Below are 22,928 nucleotides of genomic sequence, written 5' to 3' on the forward strand. Positions count from 1 at the left end.
GAGACCCATCACTTTAGGAAAAAAACGGGATAAAATCAATGTCACATGTTTAGCCTTCACTGGCAATCTTGCGATCCTCTCGGAGGATGAACAAACAACAATTCGTCAGATCGAAGTGCTCACAGAATGCGCTGAAAAAGATGGGCTCCAAATCTCCTTAAAAAAAACGGAATTTATGGCCACAAAATGCATCTAAATAGAAAATTTAATTACAGTATAAGGCACAATAAACAGAATCAAACACTTTAAATACTTGGGCAAAATCATCGAACCCACTGGAACAGAAAGATTAGCCCAAAAAGCACGTGAAGTCAAAATATGAAAAGCGTACGGGAAAATTGCAAACTCTACAACAAAAGGTTCATGAATTTCAAAACAAAAAATAGATATTATGTGACTGTCATCAAACCCAAAGGGATCGTGACTACATCAAAAAAGTTCAAAGGAAAATCATTCGCAAAATCCTGTGTCCAAAGGTCACAGACAAAGAATATAGACACAATCAAACACAACAACAGAAAAATACACAAACACTGAAACACTTACGCAAATGACAACTGAAGTTCTATGGACCCATCATGAGAGCGGATGACAAAAGGTTAACACAGAAAATTCTAATGTACTCACAGAAACTAAAAGCGACAACACTTTGGATCAAACAAGTTCAAACTGATCTCAAAAACGCCAACATCACATCCGCAGACATCACACATTGAAATATCTTCAGACAGAAGATCCACTGCTGGGTGGTTGCACCAGAAGAAAAACCCAAAAGATCTACAGGAAAATGGATGGACAAGTGACAAGCTAAACATAGCGAGAGGATGAAACAATTCTGGAAGGGTATGAAAAATGGCAACCGCAGATCGTAGTTCACTTTGTGTGATACTCTATGCGTCTAACCAATTTAAATAAATAATACAAAATCTCTATTTGGATTTTGTAAGGACTACTTAGTATACTGTCTCACCAATGCTTTGTAACTCCTCGACAGTGATTCTATGACTTCATCTGTAATGCGGTCTGACACACGGGCAGCCACAGCCAAATTCAATTCACTGGAAGAAAAAAAAATTGGTTTAAGAGAAGCCATATTAAAATAACTTAGCACACAAAAGAATGGTACGTGTCTTTCAGTAGCTTAGTGCATACATCATGTCAGCAATATCACAATGAAATGATTCAATTATGCTTCACAAATCTTTGTTAATAGTATCAATCAAATATGCACAGGGTACTAAAAAATTTACACCAGAGCATACAATTCCTTGGAATATTTGAAGGCCAAACTAATAATGTATAATACTCCATCCTTTGCACCTTACTGTTTCAGTGGTTTGGCAGCACTATAGTGGCATACAAGAGAAGAACTATTTATATGCAATATTTTTTGTAGCTCAAATTTTAGCTCCTTTGCACCTTACTGTTTCAGTGGTTTGGCAGCACTATAGTGGCATACAAGAGAAGAACTATTTATATGCAATATTTTTTGTAGCTCAAATTTTAGCTATGTGGTAAATAGTTTGTTTTTGTAGTACGTAGGACAGTAAACATAGCCAATTACACAGGTTAAAACACTTCAAATGAGAGAAGTATACAATAAAAAATGAAATAAAAGAGTTCCTTTAAATACAATAATGGAAAATACAAGACATATTTATATATGTATATAAATAAGAAGACAGTTACTGCTCACTAAATGAGACAAGCACAAAAAAGGAAAACATGATGTTACACACACACACACACACACACACACACACACACACACACAATATGCCACTGTTCTCTTCTGAACCTAACACTTGACTGAAATATGTGGTGAGCCTTGATGTGATGGGTGGTGTAGAAATGAATGGGGCGATAAGGAGGAGGGGAGGAATGGAATGGATAGGGGCTACAAAAGATTGTGCTGAACTGGAGTAAGTAGCTAAACGCGGGTGGAGATTGAGAGTTGGGAATGTGAGGAGGAACATGGCGAAAAAGTGAGAGAAGCAAATACTGGGGGAAGCATACAGAACATAGAAAATAAACAGGTGACAGGAACGATTTCAAGGAGAAAGTTGGGGTGAAACAAAAAGAGAGATATGGGGAACAAGAGCCAGTTTGAGGACAACAAGGTGGAAACAGGAAGTTGAGAGACAAGTATCAGAGGGAGAATAGGAACAAGAGACATTTTTCAAGTACAGCGTTCACCAACATAATTCAGAAGACCTGTGATGGTGGAGGAAATTCAAATGGTACATGATGAGAAATTGTCACTGTATTGAGCAACATTCTAAATCAAGAATGTGGCCATTTATGTGAGTGAAGTCATAACAACATAGAAGACTCTGTAGAAGTTGCAGGAAAGCTAATGTATAATGTGTCTGTTTATACATATGGCACTGCTTTTGAAGGAGTATGAAATGCCAGTGTCTAGGTTTTAAGCTACTAGTTGAATTACTTGCTTATGAACTGGGTTGACCCAGGCCCATCTTTTACTCAATAATTACTACTCTCTTCCACCAACATAGAAGGTAGAAGTCAATCTTTGCTAAACAGTGTCACAATAATACGTTGAAAAGTGTCATAGTTTGTTACTGATCAAGTTCAGTTTGTCTATGACTATATAAAAAACAACAAATATATCTAAAAACAAGGAAGATGTGACTTACCAAACGAAAGCGCTGGCAGTTTGATAGACACACAAACAAACACAAACATACACACAAAATTCTAGCTTTCGCAACCAACGGTTGCTTCATCAGGAAAGAGGGAAGGAGAGGGAAAGACGAAACGATGTGGGTTTTAAGGGAGAGGGTAAGGAGTCATTCCAATCCCGTGAGCGGAAAGACTTACCTTAGGGGGAAAAAAGGACAGGAATACACTTGCATACACACACATATCCATCCACACATACACAGACACAAGCAGACATTTGTAAAGGCAAAGAGTTTGGGCACAGATGTCAGTTGAGGCGGAAGTACAGAGGCAAAGATGTTGTTGAATGACAGGTGAGGTATGGGCGGCGGCAACTTGAAATTAGCGGAGGTTGAGGCCTTGCGGATAATGAGAAGAGAGGATATTCTGAAGGGCAAGTTCCCATCTCCGGAGTTCTGACAGGTTGGTGTAAGTGGGAAGTAGCCAGATAACCCGGACGGTGTAACACTGTGCCAAGATGTGCTGGCCGTGCACCAAGGCATGTTTAGCCACAGGGTGACCCTCATTACCAACAAACACTGTCTGCCTGTAGCCATTCATGCGAATGGACAGTTTGTTGCTGGTCATTCCCACATAGAAAGCTTCACAGTGTAGGCAGGTCAGTTGGTAAATCATGTGGGTGCTTTCACACATGGCTCTGCCTTTGATCGTGTACACCTTCCGGGTTGCATGACTGGAGTAGGTGGTGGTGGGAGGGTGCATAGGACAGGTTTTACACCGGGGGCGGTTACAAGGGTAGGAGCCAGAGGGTAGGGAAGGTGGTTTGGGGATTTCATAGGGATGAACTAAAAGGTTACGAAGGTTAGGTGGACGGCGGAAAGACACTCTTGGTGGAGTGGGGAGGATTTCATGAAGGATGGATCTCATTTCAGGGCAGGATTTGAGGAAGTCGTATCCCTGCTGGAGAGCCACATTCAGAGTCTGATCCAGTCCCGGAAAGTATCCTGTCACAAGTGGGGCACTTTTGTGTTTCTTCTGTGGGAGGTCCTGGGTTTGAGGGGATGAGGAAGTGGCTCTGGTTATTTGCTTCTGTACCATGTCGGGAGGGTAGTTGCGGGATGCGAAAGCTGTTTTCAGGTTGTTGGTGTAATGGTTCAGAGCTTCCGGACTGGAGCAGATTCGTTTGCCACGAAGACCTAGGCTGTAGGGAAGGGACCGTTTGATGTGGAATGGGTGGCAGCTGTCATAATGGAGGTACTGTTGTTTGTTGGTAGGTCTGATGTGGATGGATGTGTGAAGCTGGCCATTAGACAAGTGGAGGTCAATGTCAAGGAAAGTGGCATGGGATTTGGAGTAGGACCAGGTGAATCTGATGGAACCAAAGGAGTTGAGGTTGGAGAGGAAATTCTGGAGTTCTTCTTCACTGTGGGTCCAGATCATGAAGATGTCATCAATAAATCTGTACCAAACTTTGGGTTGGCAGGCTTGGGTAACCAAGAAGGCTTCCTCTAAGCGGCCCATAAATAGGTTTGCATACGAGGGGGCCATCCTGGTACCCATGGCTGTTCCCTTTAGTTGTTGGTAGTCTGGCCTTCAAAAGTGAAGAAGTTGTGGGTCAGGATGAAGCTGGCTAAGGTAATGAGGAAAGAGGTTTTAGGTAGGGCGGCAGGTGATCGATGTGAAAGGAAGTGCTCCATCGCAGCGAGGCCCTGGACGTGCGGAATATTTGTGTATAAGGAAGTGGCATCAATGGTTACAAGGATGGTTTCTGGGGGTAACAGATTGGGTAAGGATTCCAGGCGTTCAAGAAAGTGGTTGGTGTCTTTGATGAAGGATGGGAGACTGCATGTAATGGGTTGAAGGTGTTGATCTACGTAGGCAGAGATACGTTCTGTGGGGGCTTGGTAACCAGCTACAATTGGGCGGCCGGGATGATTGGGTTTGTGAATTTTAGGAAGAAGGTAGAAGGTGGGGGGGGTGCGGGGTGTCGGTGGGGTCAGGAGGTTGATGGAGGCAGGTGAAAGGTTTTGTAGAGGGCCTAAGGTTCTGGGGATTCTTTGAAGCTCCGCCTGGGCATCAGGAATGGGATTACCTTGGCAAACTTTGTAAGTAGTGTTGTCTGAAAGCTGACGCAGTCCCTCAGCCACATACTCCTGACGATCAAGTACCATGGTCGTGGAACCCTTGTCTGCCGGAAGAATGACGATGGATCGGTCAGCCTTCAGATCACGGATAGCCTGGGCTTCAGCAGTGGTGATGTTGGGAGTAGGATTAAGGTTTTTTAAGAAGGATTGAGAGGCAATTTTTGGAACTGTCCAAATACTGGCAAGAAATCTGTTTTCAAATTTGCTATTGTTAAGCATTCAACATACACTGTACACACTGTAACCACACCTTATCATAACTTGCATTTTATGCAACAATTGCAAAATCATAAATGCAATTACAAAATTTTTCTCATTGTGCACTTATTGTAAGGCTGGTGCCCTCTTTCCTGCAATAGGGAACTACGGCTAATGCTGTTTTAGTAAATGATAAGATTGGCAATCTTACTTTTGTTTATTCAAATTCATGAAATCAAGCAAGTTAATCACCTTATTCACTCTCACTTACTTCAAACAATGGGTTTAGTTCAAAAAGGATTCTCAATCAAATTAGCCACCAAGGACAATTCTTATAATGTTCTCAGTGCCAACTTTGATTAATAAATTAACCTTCATAAAGAAGCCAGTATTCTTGGCACATAAAAAATAATTAACTAAAATAATTTCTGTCCATTAATTACTACCATAGTGTGAGTAGTCGATAAGTGTCCACTGTCAGGATTGGTTGGTTGGTTGGTTGATTTGAGGGAGGGCCAGTGAGGTCATCGGTCCCATAAGCTATAATGGTGGAAATCAAGGGAGGAAGAACACTAACAGCGCAGTTCAGTCATAGGGAAGGCATAACATGCAAACAAAGAGGGAAAAGAGACATCCGGGCAGTAGGACGAGGAAAGTACAGGAGGGGGATGGATGGAAACATGGTGAGCAGGGGTGTCCTAGAAACGGAATGCGCGGTGGGGCACCAGCACTGCCACTGACCCATCCCGACAGCCACACTATACCCTAACATTATCACGATACAATAAAGACAACACTAGGGGAAGAAGACACAAGAGAAGGGGAAATAAAACAGCACCACAAACCAGACAAAATGTAGGGAAAAGGGGAAAGAACCTGGCCAGTGTGGAGGGAAAGTCGAGGCCTCCACAATCACTGCCTATACTAACTGAGGAATGCAAATTCCAGAGGAAAATTCAACAGTTTGTACCTGAAAGTACAAACCACTATCATGAAGAAAACAAAGGACACACGTTAACCATGCAAGGGCCGTTCGCTAACACCCAAGACAAGGGAGGTGGGAGGGCATATTTAGTACAAAGGGCCATAAGATGGGGGCAGTCCAGCAAAATATGGTCCACTATGAGCAGAGTACCAGAACCACCACAAGGGGGGAGGGGGGGGGGGGGCAGTGGCAGGTGGCTAACTGTAGAGTATAAACCATGGGTCAACCTAGTATTGCCAATATGAAGAGGATGTTATATTTCTGCCAGGAGAGGCAGAGGGAAGAATGCCACATCATGAGAGTCTCCTGGGTGGTGCGAAGTTTATTAGACATGTTGTGGTTGTGTTGTTGTTGTGGTCTTCAGTCCTGAGACTGGTTTGATGCAGCTCTCCATGCTACTCTATCCTGTGCAAGCTTTTTCACCTCCCAGTACCTACTGCAACCTACATCCTTCTGAATCTGCTTAGTGTATTCATCTCTTGGTCTCCCCCTACGATTTTTACCCTCCACGCTGCCCTCCAATACTAAATTGGTGATCCCTTGATGCCTCAGAACACGTCCTACCAACCGATCCCTTCTTCTGGTCAAGTTGTGCCACAAACTTCTCTTCTCCCCAATCCTATTCAATACTTCCTCATTAGTTATGTGATCTACCCATCTAATCTTCAGCATTCTTCTGTAGCACCACATTTCGAAAGCTTCTATTCTCTTCTTGTCCAAACTATTTATCGTCCATGTTTCACTTCCATACATGGCTACACTCCATACAAATACTTTCAGAAATGACTTCCTGACACTTAAATCAATACTGGATGTTAACAAATTTCTCTTCTTCAGAAACGCTTTCCTTGCCATTGCCAGCCTACATTTTATATCCTCTCTACTTCGACCATCATCAGTTATTTTGCTCCCCAAATAGCAAAACTCCTTTACTACTTTAAGTGCCTCATTTCCTAATCTAATTTCCTCAGCATCACCCGACTTAATTAGATTACATTCCATTATCCTTGTTTTGCTTTTGTTGATGTTCATCTTATATCCTCCTTTCAAGACACTGTCCATTCCATTCAACTGCCCTTCCAAGTCCTTTGCTGTCTCTGACAGAATTACAATGTCATCGGCGAACCTCAAAGTTTTTATTTCTTCTCCATGAATTTTAATACCTACTACGAATTTTTCTTTTGTTTCCTTTACTGGTTGCTCAATATACAGATTGAACAACATCGGGGAGAGGCTACAACCCTGTCTTACTCCTTTCCCAACCACTGCTTCCCTTTCATGTCCCTCGACTCTTATAACTGCCATCTGGTTTCTGTACAAATTGTAAATAGCCTTTCGTTCCCTGTATTTTACCCCTGCCACCTTTAGAATTTGAAAGAGAGTATTCCAGTCAACATTGTCAAAAGCTTTCTCTAAGTCTACAAATGCTAGAAACGTAGGTTTGCCTTTCCTTAATCTTTCTTCTAAGATAAGTCGTAAGGTCAGTATTGCCTCACGTGTTCCAGTGTTTCTACAGAATCCAAACTGATCTTCCCCGAGGTTTGCTTCTACTAGTTTTTCCATTCGTCTGTAAAGAATTCGTGTTAGTATTTTGCAGCTGTGACTTATTAAGCTGATAGTTCGGTAATTTTCACATCTGTCAACACCTGCTTTCTTTGGGATTGGAATTATTATATTCTTCTTGAAGTCTGAGGGTATTTCGCCTGTTTCATACATCTTGCTCACCAGATGGTAGAGTTTTGTCAGGACTGGCTCTCCCACGGTCGTCAGTAGTTCCAATGGAATATTGTCTACTCCGGGGGCCTTGTTTCGACTCAGGTCTTTCAGTGCTCTGTCAAACTCTTCACGCAGTATCGTATCTCCCATTTCATCTTCATCTACATCCTCTTCCATTTCCATAATATTGTCCTCAAGTACATCGCCCTTGTATAGACCCTCTATATACTCCTTCCATCTTTCTGCTTTCCCTTCTTTGCTTAGAACTGGGTTTCCATCTGAGCTCTTGATATTCATTCAAGTCGTTCTCTTATCTCCAAAGGTCTCTTTAATTTTCCTGTAGGCGGTATCTATCTTACCCCTAGTGAGATAGGCCTCTACATCCTTACATTTGTCCTCTAGCCATCCCTGCTTAGCCATTTTGCACTTCCTGTCATCTCATTTTTGAGACGTTTGTATTCCTTTTTGCCTGTTTCACTTACTGCATTTTTATATTTTCTCCTTTCATCAATTAAATTCAATATTTCTTCTGTTACCCAAGGATTTCTACTAGCCCTCGTCTTTTTACCTACTTGATCCTCTGCTGCCTTCACTACTTCATCCCTCAAAGCTACCCATTCTTCTTCTACTGTATTTATTTCCCCCATTCCTGTCAATTGCTCCCTTATGCTCTCCCTGAATCTCTGTACAACCTCTGGTTCTTTTAGTTTATCCACGTCCCATCTCCTTAAATTCCCACCTTTTTGCAGTTTCTTCAGTTTTAATCTACAGGTCATAACCAATAGATTGTGGTCAGAGTCCACATCTGCCCCTGGAAATGTCTTACAATTTAAAACCTGGTTCCTAAATCTCTGTCTTACCATTATATAATCTATCTGATACCTTTTAGTATCTCCAGGGTTCTTCCATGTATACAACCTTCTTCCATGATTCTTAAACCAAGTGTTAGTTATGATTATGTTGTGCTCTGTGCAAAATTCTACCAGGCGGCTTCCTCTTTCATTTCTGTCCCCCAATCCATATTCACCTACTATGTTTCCTTCTCTCCCTTTTCCTACACTTGAATTCCAGTCACCCATGACTATTAAATTTTCGTCTCTCTTCACTTGTACTACTGTACTACTCTTCACTTGTACTACTGTAGTAGGTGTGGGCTTCGTATCTATCTTGGCCACAATAATGCGTTCACTATGCTGTTTGTAGTAGCTTACCCGCATTCCTATTTTCCTATTCATTATTAAACCTACTCCTGCATTACCCCTATTTGATTTTGTGTTTATAACCCTGTAGTCACCTGACCAGAAGTCTTGTTCCTCCTGCCACCGAACTTCACTAATTCCCACTATATCTAACTTCAACCTATCCATTTCCCTTTTTAAATTTTCCTTGGATGTCGTTATCAGGAGAAAGAAAACTGGCGTCCTACGGATCGGAGCGTGGAATGTCAGATCCCTTAATCGGGCAGGTAGGTAGTCTTATTAGAAATATGATCAGGAAATTCATTACCCAGGATACATGCATGGTCAGGAATCTGAAAGAAGTGAATTGAACAAGCAGCAGCACCAAGATCAGCGACGAAGCCACGAATGGCACAGATCAAGGGATGGCAGAATAAATATAGCAATAGCCTCAAGGCCACTCATTGGGTCTATACATAACAGAATTTGGGGATGGGGGATGAGTGGTTCGTGAGAGAACATGGGGAAGAGTAAACATAGAGGAGACGGAAATCTGAAGTGTAGGCACCAGGTTGTCGATGACCCTCCGTTGCGAAAAGAATAGAATAGGAGGGATGAGCAGGTAAAGAGTGGGATAGTGATGGCATAGGAAATCAGGAGCTGGGAATGCTGAATCTAAAGAGAAGGGATTCCAGCATCAACCAGAGGACGATCGACAGGGCTAGTGAGAAAGACACTGGTGGATAAACAGATAACATGAAAGTGAACCGGGTCCAACAGGAGCAGCGTGGAAGGGGCAGCTGCCGGCCGAAGTGGCCGTGCGGTTAAAGGTGCTGCAGTCTGGAACCGCAAGACCGCTACGGTCGCAGGTTCGAATCCTGCCTCGGGCATGGATGTTTGTGATGTCCTTAGGTTAGTTAGGTTTAACTAGTTCTAAGTTCTAGGGGACTAATGACCTCAGCAGTTGAGTCCCATAGTGTTCAGAGCCATTTGAACCATTTTTGAAGGGGCAGCTGATCCTTAAACTTGACAACTACAGTCCACACGAGAACTAATGCTTGGTAAAGGCACAGAAGGGTCGAATGATCAGTGCCCCAAGAAGTGTGGGCAAGGAAGTGAAGAACACTGCATTTACACAATCAACCTTCAGACGGGGCAACCAAGTAAGCTTGTTGTCAAAAATAAGACCCAAGAAATGGAACTGGGGGACCCCCGTCCAGGAGGTAGAGCTCTGGATCAGGATGGGCCATAGTATGCTGACAGAAATGCACCAACCTTGACTTAAGGGGAGAGAACTGAAAACTGTGAGAGTGTGTCCATGTGGAAGAATGCCAGATAGCACCTTTTGACTGTCATTCTGCAGAGGCCATTGAGCGGTAGCTAGCCCGAATATAGCACTCATCCAAATACAGAGCAGGGGTGACCCACACTCCAGCAGAGGCCACAAGTCCACTAATAGCGGGGTTGAGAAGACTTAGTAAGGAGCTGACAACAGTGCCAACCCAGAATCTAAATGACAGGAACTGGTGGACAAAGAAGAATGTGATGGTGCCAAGCTGTGTCATAGGCCTTACGAAGATCGAACGAAACTGGGACAAGATGTTAGGACTCACAGACCCAACTGAGCCAAAGAGCCACCATCTGCTCTAGTAACTTGCAGGGGACACTTGTCAGACTGATGGGCTAGTAACTATCAAGGGACAACAGATCCTTGCTGGGCTTAAGGACAGGAACCACGGTGCTGTCTCTCCTCTGAGAGGGGAAAATCACTTGAAACCAAATACTATTAAACACATGGAGGTGTTATGGAGGACTGAGATGCTGACACAGCTGGTTACAGATGGAATGAGGGCAAGGAACTGAATCGTGGGAAGAAGAGAGGGCCAGAAGAAGCTCCCATTCAGTAAAAGGTTCATTGTAGGGTTCCATCTGACAAGTGTGAAATATAAGCCGATAGCTTCAGCCGGTTGTTTCTGGAGGAGGAAGGCAGCTGGGTAGGGGGCTGATGCTGTCGGAAAATGGATTGCGAGATGATCTGCTAGAACTGATGGATCTGTACAAACACCACTTAGAAGGGCAAGGCCAGATTGGAAGACTGCCGCTGACAACCTTGGAGAGTGCGGAGTGTAACACAAGAACATAGATAGGAGACAAAGTGTTCCCAACACATCCATTTGATTAGGTAACAAGCTTCGGCAAGAAGACGTTTATAGGTAAAAAGACTAGCAGAGAACAGGTGCCACTTACGATGTTGCAAGGTGTGAGACAATTACGAATAGCAGTGGCAATGGCCATGCTCCACCAAAGAGCTGGCCAATAGCAAACAAGGACTGTCAAGTGGGGAACGGAAATGCTAGTAGTGCTGATTATCTTACTGGACAGATCACGGACAATTTCATCAATACAAGCTTACAAAGAATGCAGAAACACAACCTAGGATGTATATAGAGGCCGATCAGCACAATGGAAAGCCCAGCGGGGTAGCCTGGTCAGCAGAAGGCAGGAAGAAAACGAGAGAATCACTATCACAGAGGTCATCATGTGGTGAGAGAGGAAGAAGGGGAGGGGGAGGGGAAGAGAGTGAAAGATCAATGGCAGAAAAAGTGCCATTGGTGGCACTAAAATGAGTAGGGAAACCATCAATAACAAGTCGAAGGTCACGGTACACTAGGAATTGGCCAACAAGGAGCTCCTGACTAGATGAGGAAGCACTGCCCCACAAATAGTGATGGGTACTAAAACATATAATGACGTCGAATGGAGAGGTGAGTTTGCTGAAGGAGGGCAGTTAGGACAGCAGATGTGGGTCGCAAACCACGATAGAGATTGCAGACTGGACTGCAGAGTCCAAGTGGATCTGAATGGCAACTGCTTCCAAAATGGTGTATGAAGTGGGATCTATCTAATAACAATATCCATAAGGACTAATGTGCAGACACCACTGGAAGCCCTCAGAGGGCTGACCCAGTTCCAACAGAAAGCATGGAACCCATGAAGGGTCAGTGAATGAGCATTAGTAATATGAGATTCCTGGAGAACAACACAAGCTCCCAAACAAAAGGCAATAAGGGATTGCAACTCAGTTCCATTGAATAATCGTGGAGTGGGTATCCAAATGGGAAGCAAAACAGGCTGGAGCGAATAATGCCACCGGACCATCCATCACTGCTGACGACATTGTGACATCCATAAAAACGATGTCAGACTCAGGTTGCGAGGGGGGAGATGCCATCTACAGGGGCACCAGGGAGCCTTGTCCTGGTACTTATGTTCCTCCTCCTTTTCTTTCATAGGTTGAGGAGGGCAGGGCATAGAAGGAGAGTAGGCTTCTGAAGATCCGGAATAAAAAGAGAGTGGGCGACCTCGGGGTGCGCCGACTATGCTTCCCTCGGCTGAGCTGTGGTAGCAGGAATTCCATGGGCCACGGAGCGGGAGTGGCACCCAGAGGGGAGAGGAAGAGAGCTGCAGGGAAGGAAGAGAGGAGACAGAGATGGGTCTGTGGTAAAGAAGAGGGAGGAGGGAGAACGGATGCAACAGAGGCAAAACTACAAGTCACTCATGCAGGATGAAGTCAAGTCAAATTTCTAATGAGTCTCAGTGTAAGACAAATGATCCAGGGACTTGTACCCTTTTATCTTCTTTTCTTTCTTATAAGGTGGGCAATCTGGTGACCATGGAGAGTTACTGTTGTGACAATTAACATACAGGATAGTGGAACATATGGGTTGCCCTCATGGAGTGGGTGTCCATAGTCACCACATAGAGGGTCCACCATACAACGGTAAGACGCGTCTCAAATGAAAGCCCCAAAAGCATCTCATGGGCACCGGGATGTACAGCTTCACGTCACATTAACAACACAAAACCTTGACCTTCTCTGGGAGCGTCATAACCCTCTTGAAAGCCAGAATAAAGGTACCATTACAGGTACAGTTGTCCTTATGGCCTTCCTGCACAGACCAAGCAAAATTAAAGTCTTTTCAGATGGGCCTGGAGATCCTCATCAGTTCAAGGATGAGGTCCCTATTAGTGATGGGGAGCTCGTGAATGAGTCGTTCAAATGAACGCTTCACTCCATTGAAGTGTGAACTAACCACTCAATTACAATGAACTGGTACTTCAAACTCTTCACAGATAGCACATTCCACACTTTTTTTCTAGTTCACTCACTCTCTTCCCCTCTCCCTCTCCAACTACATCGACGCTACGTCACTCATCCTCCCTTCCCTTTAGTCCTCCCTCTACTGCCTGTCGGCGAATCGCGCGGTGTTCGTGGGGAACGACAGGTTTAGGAAGGGTTGGGGAGCTGCTTCCTGCAGTGCTGACATCATTATCCGTGACTATTTGTGCAGTTCAGTTATTTTTCGCGTCTACGGGTAGCCTAACGTTGGCAGCGCTTGCAGACAAATGAATATTAAAAGATACAAACGAAGAGGCTGGCTGTGTGAGCACGCACAGCCAACATGAAAATAAAAGGTTTGTTGATAACACTGAAAGAGGGATTTTACCTGAAATCGTACTAATGACTACAGGTGACAGTTTACGTTTTGAATCTGGAAGGTTGTTATTCTTAACAAAAATAAAATCTACAGGAAAACTTCTCAATAATTACTTAACGTAGGTATATAGACTTTGTGACAGTGGTAAACATACTCATTCCACTTTGGATTAAATTTTTAAAGGAGCATAAAATTGGACTGCATTTCGTTGGTAGCCCTAGTTTTCAGTCCACGAATACAACAAATAATGTTTCATTTGGGCGCTTCGTGAGAAAATGAGCAAGATTAAATGTAATACCTTCTTTATATGTGACAGGCTTCTCTGTTTATCTTTCCTTTGTCCCCTTCGACCATACTCTATTTAACTCAGACGCTGTAAGGGCGTAAAACGTTGCGTGCACATTACTGCATAGTTCGGCCATCTGTTGGTAAAATTATGAAGTATTACGAAGCTTTATTGTACGAGCGAGGCGAAGCGAGCGTAGCCGCAGCTGAGCGGCGAACTGGGCAACTTCGCCAGGCTTCCGTACTTCATGAACGAACTACTTCATTTGAACGCTTCACGGCAAAGAGTGAAATGAATGAAGTAGTTCTCGGGAATGAACGAGTTCGACCCATCTCTAGTCCCTATGAAACATGACTCCCTGAACCTTATTTGAAGACGGGGGAGGTGTAATGGACAGTGGAGCATCCCCAAAATGATCATAAGCACAAAGAGATGCAGCAGAAGTAGTTTTTATCAACAGGAAACCTGACCATATCTTACTGAGAGACCCCACTTTGCCGAACTTGTCTTTGATATTTTCCACATCTGTCCTAGTACAGACCAGGCAGTGGGGAAACTGTTTCACACCAAGCTGGCAAGCCTGGCCCTCCTGCCAGGGAAGAGAAAGCCACGCGGTCTTAAGCAGCAGCATTTAAGGATGGGTTACCACTTGATGAGACAGCCATAGGGGACTGGTCGTATTTTTGGAGCTTGATATGCTTTATGCACAAAGCATCTGCCCTGATACCACCCATTCCAATCAGGAGCTGCACCCACGGATGCCAGCCAGCCACAGCAAGGCCGAGGGCCATCTGGCATCACAGTCATTTCCGTGCGTTATAATGCTCCAAAATGACAAGCAACCACTCTTAGGCATATGAGGAGGTACCACCCCCCCCCCCCCCCAAAAAAAAGGAACTTTTTTTGTAATAGCCATATATTTTCAAATTGTTTATGAAACTATCTTATCCCCTTCAAAATACTCTCCATTACAACTAATATAATTGTCCTACTGGTGCTGTCACTGTCCGAAACATTTTTTATTGTCATCTTTAGATATCGCTGACAGCTTTTCCCTTTTTTTCCCTTGAATGTTGTCCAATCAGTGTCCTTTTATGTCCCTTTTCATGCTTGAAGAAAGTTGCATGGAGCCAGGTCAGGCGATTGAAGTGCTCAGGGCAGTGGAACCATGGCATTTTTAGCCAAAAACTGTCTAATGGAGATGGCTGTGTGTGCAGGTGCATTGTCTTGGTGGAAGAACCAGTCTCCTGTCTGCAACAATTGGAGTCGTTTATGACTAACACTGTTGCGGAATCTTCTTAAAACCTCAAAATAAAGGTTTTATTGGCGGTATGACTTGAGGGAACAAACTCTGAATGAACCATGCCCTTGGTATCAAAAAAACGAATCAGCATTGTTTTGATGTTTGATTTGACTTGACCACTTTTTTTACTGGTCAATGACGACGTCTTCCACTGGCTTGACTGTTGCTTTGGTTTTAGGTTGTAACCACAGCACCTTCAGTCTTCACTAGTAATGACCTTAGACAGGTAATCAGGATCAGTTTCAGGCTACGGCCACATGAGCGTTTTTTTTTTTCACGCGCGTTTCTGCCGGCGTTCACGCCAACATTATAGACCACTGCGTGTTGAATGCGGCTGGCCACACGAGGCGTTTTCGCACGCCGCGGACCTGCAAACTTCGGCTTTCACTCTGAGCGAATGCTCTTGGGTGCATTCGTTTTGCGTGTTTTTCACACTGGGCGCTGGCCACACGGGCGGGAGACACGCTGCGGCAGAGACCGGAACCTCAGCCCTTTCCTCCGACGCTTACCGACAATTACCGAACTGAAATTGTAGCGATGCCAACATATGCATGGAGCGGTATTATTTCAATAGGTATTTCATAATAAAGAACATATGCAGTCTAATAATGCGTGGTGTGATATTATAAGAAGTAGGTATTTCATAATGAAGTAGCCACACATGGCTTATTTTTGGTTTTATAACATGTCAAGTGCATGATAAATGTCAGTGGTTTGAAAGCCAAAGTACGAGATTTTAGTTGTTTATGTACGAGGAAAAAAGTTCTATGGTTGGCAACCCTGCTCGGCAGCTCATTGTTCAGCTTACGGACAGACTTTGCCGTCCTCGCTTCGTTGTCTTTGTAGCAGTCTTCTTGTATTTTGTAAAGTGCCAGAATGGAGCATCTGGACAGTGAAATCATTATAATGGAAGTCCAGAAACATCCACGGCTGTACAATACAAGGGATCCGGAATACAAAATTAGAGAAAGAAAAAGAGAATCGCGCCGAGCAGTTACAGCGGCAGTTCTGGGAGAAAAATGGGATGGAATGGATAACAAGCAAAAATCAGATCTAGGTAATTACAGACAGTAGATATTTTATTAATTGCTATAAACAGTGTACAATGAACTTTATGCATGAATAAAATGTTAACAAGCCAATACAAAAATTAGTCTTCATCTGAAGAAGTTTGCATAATGATCTTGCCATGGTACAGATCCTTGAGGGGAACAGAAGTAATCAGCAAAATGATCTCTGATACTTTTGCCACTGACCGTTCCTTTTGTCCCATGTGCCGGAATACTTTCCATTGTGCAAGTCAGTGTGTCTTCAAAATTGTAACCATCATGTTGTCTCACAAAATTGTGAAGTACACAACATGCTTGAACAATAGTATCCGCCACATCCACGTTAACATCGATTGGACGATGGGAAATTCTCCATTTATTGGATAAAATGCCAAATGCACATTCCACATAACGTCGTGCTCGTGACAGTCTGTAGTTCTACATCTACATCTACATTGATACTCCGCAAGCCACCCAACGGTGTGTGGCGGAGGGCACTTTACGTGCCACTGTCATTACCTCCCTTTCCTGTTCCAGTCGCGTATGGTTCGCGGGAAAAACGACTGTCTGAAAGCCTCCGTGCGTGCTCTAATCTCTCTAATTTTACATTCGTGATCTCCTCGGGAGGTATAAGTAGGGGGAAGCAATATATTCGATACCTCATCCAGAAACGCACCCTTTCGAAACCTGGCGAGCAAGCTACACCGCGATGCAGAGCGCCTCTCTTGCAGAGTCTGCCACTTGAGTTTATTAAACATCTCCGTAACGCTATCACGGTTACCAAATAACCCTGTGACGAAACGCGCCGCTCTTCTTTGGATCTTCTCTATCTCCTCCGTCAGACCGATCTGGTACGGATCCCACACCGATGAGCAATACTCAAGTATAGGTCGAACGAGTGTTTTGTAAACACTTTTTGTTTATTCGTAAGGTTTTTTGTGGGATATGGTCTCATTAAATGGTCACTCATCGCAAAAGCCTCATCAGCCACAAACACACAAGGAATTTTCAGTCCACAAGGATCATTCGGAAGTGGCGCAGCTTCTGGCAAATTCAAGGCTTGTTGGTAAAGTTTTTTACCCAATTCAGTTGCTTTGAATATATTGGAGTCTCCTTGATGACCAAATGCCCCTACATCTATGAATCTGAAACAATATTTGCTGTCTACTATGGCCATCAGTACAATAGAAAAATACTTTTTGTAGTTATAAAATTCGCTGCCTGATGTCCATGGTTTAACGATTCTAACATGTTTTCCATCTATGGATCCCACAAAATGAGGAAAGTCTGCTGTCTTCTCATACTGGTCGCTGATATTCTTCCACTCTTCTGTAGTCGGGGGTTTCATATACTCCACTTTCAGCATCCCCCATACGGAAGTGCAAGTATCTCTAATAATATCAGCAATTGTGGATCGGCCGAGAAGAAATTCAAAATGCAGAGAACACATCGAATTTCCAGTCCCCAGATGCCTGTAAAATTTCATTTGATCAGTTAGAAATGGTTGGGGAAAGCCAATGGATTTTCTCTTTATTTATGTTTCAGGAAGTGGTTCTCACTGCCAAACTTATTTTTTTATGCTATGCTACTTTATCATGATTTTTTCCATGTGTAAGGTGCTCCTTTGTCCTGTTGTATTCATTGTAATATATAAAACCAAGAGGAATATTGAAATAATTGTCTGTCTTTATATATAGTTAATGGTGAAAGTCTGCAAAAACTTCGATCATTAGTTAAAAACTGCACATGGATTTATACATTATACTAAAGACAACACAAGACTGCAGTACCGGACAGCACGCAAAGATTCACTTGAAAATGGGAACCATTTCATAAAACACGTTGTGGAAAATATAAATGGAAAAAATCGTTCTTGGTAGCAGAAAAATTGTTTAGTACACAAACCTGTTAAATGATTTCATTTTAAGTAGGAGAAATTTAATGAGCTCCTGGTAATTACATAAATCTACAATACTTTTATTCGTTATCTTTTAGGGATAGAAGTTCAGAAACGGTGGAAAAGCATGAGAGATTCCTATACAAAATATATGAAAAGCAAAGGAAGAAGTGGTGATGCTGCTATGTCCAGCAAACCACATGTATTTTATAAGCAAATGACGTTCCTTGAAGGAGTGCTGCAACAAAGGACGTAAGTGACAATTACCCCTTGCTGTCTGTGGATTATAAGGTCACTTGTTGAACATAGCAGCTGTTTCAGTAGGTTTAATATGAAAGGATACTGTTTTAAATTATAAAAAAGGTTATTTTTTTCAGAACTGCTGGGAATATGAATGTCATTGAGAATGACGACAGAACAGAGAGCGTACTAGCACCAGAACCTCGAAGTGGAGAAAATATTTCAAGGCCAAAACCAAAAAAGCGGAAACAAGATACGTTTGAGGACGAAATTGTGAAGGTCTTAAAAGGGCATTTGGAACAACCTGCACGTCACGTGCCTGATGCGGATGAGATGTTCCTCATGTCACAACTTCCTGTTATTAGGAAGCTTAAAACAGAGGACAAATTAGATTTTCAAATGAAATTCCTTCAACTTTTAAGGTCTTACACAATTTCGACGTCTTCACCTTCACCATCTTCACCAAGTGGCAGCGCAATTAATCAGTCTTTTGTACATCACTAAGAAAGCTATTCGTCACAGTCCACATGAGAAAGAGAGTCCTCAGAAGAAAGAGAAGATGCTTTTGTGACACTTTTTGAGTTGTAATTAAAAACTATGTCAGGTCTTTCAGATCTAGATTTTTTTCCTTGGCATAAACATTTTTAATTAATATTAATGTCTAAACAGAGAAAGAACTAAAAAATAAAACGTACCTTAAGGTTACTGCGAGTTTTTCTTCTGAACTGATCCATTCCCTCATGTTCGTGTTCCATTTAAAAATTTTCTCTCCAATCATATTCAGAAGCATTTCAAATGAGTTAACTGACATCCTGTAGTATTCAAAGAACTTGTCTGGATTTGCCTTCAGTTTGTTGTGTAGAAGCACGAACTTTCCTGTAGTTGATCTATCGCTTAATATGGGACGGCTCCAGTATTTTTTTTTTTCCTGCCGTCGTTTCCGACGCCTGTGTACAACTAACGCAGCACATACTGCAAAAACCACGTTCTTGTTTAATGTATTTCCGCTCATAGTTGATACTAAACTGCGCACAGTAGATGCTGGCACAGATTGCACCAAAGCACTGCTGGCGTTTCGCTGGGCTTCATGCCGTGTGAGAGAGGCGGCCATGTGGCCGCGCATGTTGCGTGAATTCTGGCAGAAACGCGTGTAGAAAAAACGCTCGTGTGGCCGTAGCCTAAAGTCGGCGTGAACGCCGGCAGAAACGCGCGTGAAAAAAAAAAATGCTCGTGTGGCCGTAGCCTCAAGCTGTTGTTTCAAAGCACAACATGTTTCAACTCGATGTTGCTTTTGAACGTCAGTCAGAACACGAGGAACAAACTTGGCAGTGACTCTTTTCATTCTCAAATCTTCTGTTAATTTTAAGTGCACTGAGCTCCACGATTACCCACTAATCTCTGACAGTTGTTCAACTGTCTGTTGACGGTCTGTGAGCTAGAGTTCTCAAAATTTTTCAATATTTTCTTCAATTCGGACAGCTGATAGATATTCAGAATGTGGTTTGTCATCGATCGACAAGTCGCTATTTTTAAATCGAGCAAACCAATCGTAGATTTGAGATTTTTGCACAGCATCATCTTGGTAAGATGTTTGCAACATTAAAACAGTTTCAGCAACATTTTTACTGAGTAGAAAACAAAATTTCACAAACTTGCCATCATAAAAAATGAAACAAGAACAAAACAGCACTAGCAAACACAATCACTGCAGATGAACAGAACAAGCCAGATCGACAACACAAATGGCACTGTACTGGTAATGAATTGTGCTACACAAGCCTAATGGCAGAAATGTGTACTACGTAAGCTCCGCCCATGGCAATGTTATTCTTTTTTTATTTTTGGGTACTCCCTCGTACATGCGGAGGCAACAGCTCAGGCATCAGAAGTGTGATACCGGTGTTGACATGGGGTTCTGCCAGATGGGTATGTAACAGCCTCACCACAGGGAGTTCTTACCCAAATGGTTCACACCAATTAGAGAAAATTTGGAAGTGGCGATAAAACCCCAAAGGCAGACCAAAAATGCCAAACAGGAAGGATGACAGAGAAAAGGCGATGGGAACAAAACCACAAGGAATACAGGAAACCAGATGCTTAGCCAGGTCAACATAAGGAAGAACACAGAGAGAGGGAAGGAGGGGGGCAGAGGGGGAGGACTGAGGACAGGGAGGTAGAGGTACAGGGATGGGCTTGTAGCCCCGGAAGGAAGAATGGGCGCCATGTCTAAACTCACAAAAGAACCATGGGCCCTCTGGGAAGAGCTATCGTCAGGAAGGTCCACTCTCGAACTCTCCCTTGACACTATCTTAAACACTAGCAAAGTACCACACATACTGTTGAGGATTATCAGTAGTCAGCATGCAGTGCACCTGTCTACAATGTATGAGAAAAGCGATGATATTTTCGCCACAAAGGTGAGTGATAACACTACCCTTACACCAATTAACACAAAACTATCTAAAGCTTAATTCGTCATAACAAATGAGTGACACACTCTCTTCCAATATGGGTGTGGTGCCAGAAAATTTGTACATATTTAATGGCTGACCTTTGCTGATATTTCTTCATTATCATTTGATACACAGTAATATCTCGATCAGCAGGAAAATTACATTTCCTGAATAACACAAAATAAATAGCAAAACACACAATATTTCCAAACTGTATGGTATTTAGAAACCTGGAAGTCTGCCTCTGGATACTGTCCCTCGAACACATCCTTCAATTATTGAACTGCCCAGAGCTGGACTCTCACAATCCTGTGTCCTTTACCTGTGCCTTCAATCATTTCACCCCCCCCCCCCCCTCAAATCCCTGCAACAGCTACTCTCATACCTTCTACTTGCAATGGGTCAATGAAAACATCTACCGGAAAAGGATCAACGTTTTCTCTGAGCGAAAGCATCAAAGTAAACATACATTACAACTGAAATCTTACTTAAATGTTCAACTTTTCCTATCAACAAGAGATATTCAGTAACTTACTTGATTCTGTTAACAATTTCTGTGCCAGCACGCTCAACAACACAAGAGTGCACAAAATCTGAAGAAAGACGATTTTTTTCTCTGCACAATTTCAGAATTTCTGCACGTACATGTTCATCAGACAGAACATGTGGGCACTGTTCTTGTGCGCATTTCATCATGCTCTCCAAAGAATTCTGAAAACAAAAGAATCTCGCATTATTTCTTGCAATTTTTCCCTTTCTTGCAAGTCAGAAAATAAATAAATAATTAGCACTTAATTTGTGGAGTTCTCTACAATAATGTTACAGCACACAGATACAAAATGAAAATGTAACTGGTTAAATCTTTCTGAACAAAAACTGGCTGGAAGTATCAAAGTCAAAGTCAAAGGTAACAAAGATACAACATAAAAGTTCTAATAAAACAGAATTTAATTTTATCCCCTTCAGTCACAACTTTTCGTGTTTTATTCAGTAAACAATGCATTTCAGACTCTGTCGGTTCATGATCAGCTGTAATTAGTCTTAATACATGCTTTATTTTTTCTCTCGAATGAGGGGAAATGCAATTCCTGCCACGAAAAGGTTTGATGTTAGGTTACAAATTTCGTAATTCAAGCACAAAAAATATATGTGATATAGTGGAAAAGATGAACAGTGTAAACTTACCATGTAATCCAAGAAAAGCGTTTTTAACGTTTTATTTTTAGCACCAGCACCAGCAAACGATGGAGAAAAAAAATGTATGTTCGTGCTAAAATGTTAAAAACACTTTTCTTGGATTATTTGGTAAGTTTACACTGTTCATCTTTTCCACTACATACAAAATTCCAAGAATATGCATTTCACCTCATTCAAGAGAAAAAATAAAGCATGTACTAAGACAAATTACACCTAATAATAGATCCACAGTGTCCGAAATGCATCACGTACTGAATAAAACCCGAAAAGTTGTGACTGAAGGCATTTTATAATTCATGTCTCGAGTGTAATAAAATAGAGTTTAGCTTTGTCGTTCAACAGCCATTATAAATCTTCAAAACTGCACAAAAGCCAATGGAGGGTGTGGGTGCAGTGGGTTAGTGGAGGTCGAAACCAGGAGGATTAAGGGAACAAAGGATGTGTTGCTAGGATCAGTCCCATCTACATAGTTCAGAAAATCTGGTGTGGGTTATGAAGCAGCCATTAAAATCCAGCACGTTGCACTCAGCAGTGCATTCTGCCACTGGGCGGTCAACTCTGGTCTTGGCCACAGCTTGGTTGTGTTCATTCATTTGGGTTGACGGTTGATGGAAATGCTCGCTAAAATGCTGTGCAGAAATTGCATCAGAACTGGTATAAAATACGGCTGCCTTCACAAGTGGCCCTGCCTGTGACGGGACTGGAGTATGACGTGCTGTGTTGGTGAATCGAACAGGCCTTGTACCTGGGACTTTCACATGTGACAAGAAGTATGGACTGTATGTGTGGCAAGGAATGGACTAGGATGTTGTGCAGGTAGGGTGGGTGGGTGGGTGGTAAATACCACTTTAGGAACGTTGGGAAGGATTGAGTGTAGGACGTCCCTCACCTCACAAATGACAATAGATATTGTAAGCCCTGGTGAAAGGTAATGTTCAGTTGTTCTAGTTTGGCACGATATTGGGTGATAAAGAGGAGGGAGTGGTTCTCTTTCGCAGCTGGTTCTTGGGGATGGTGGGAGTATTAGAGCTGTGTGAGGCTATGCATGTGAAATCTGTTTACAGACTGTTTGTGGGACAGTGCCCAACTGTGAAAGTCATGGAAATAAATTCAGCAAAAGAAATTCTCATCACTGTCGAT

At 42.7% G+C, this 22,928-nt stretch overlaps 1 protein-coding gene across 1 annotated transcript in view; it reads right to left on the bottom strand.

Moving 5' to 3' along the window:
- LOC124789771 (F-actin-uncapping protein LRRC16A) overlaps positions 1-22,928 on the bottom strand; it is a 524,837-nt gene that overhangs the window by 120,286 nt on the left and 381,623 nt on the right. The window contains 2 exon segments of the mRNA XM_047257233.1: positions 971-1,058; positions 21,127-21,302. Coding sequence (XP_047113189.1) covers positions 971-1,058; positions 21,127-21,302 — 264 coding nt within the window.

This window comes from Schistocerca piceifrons, chromosome 3 (genome assembly GCF_021461385.2).
Source record: "Schistocerca piceifrons isolate TAMUIC-IGC-003096 chromosome 3, iqSchPice1.1, whole genome shotgun sequence".
NCBI lineage: Eukaryota > Metazoa > Arthropoda > Insecta > Orthoptera > Acrididae > Schistocerca > Schistocerca piceifrons.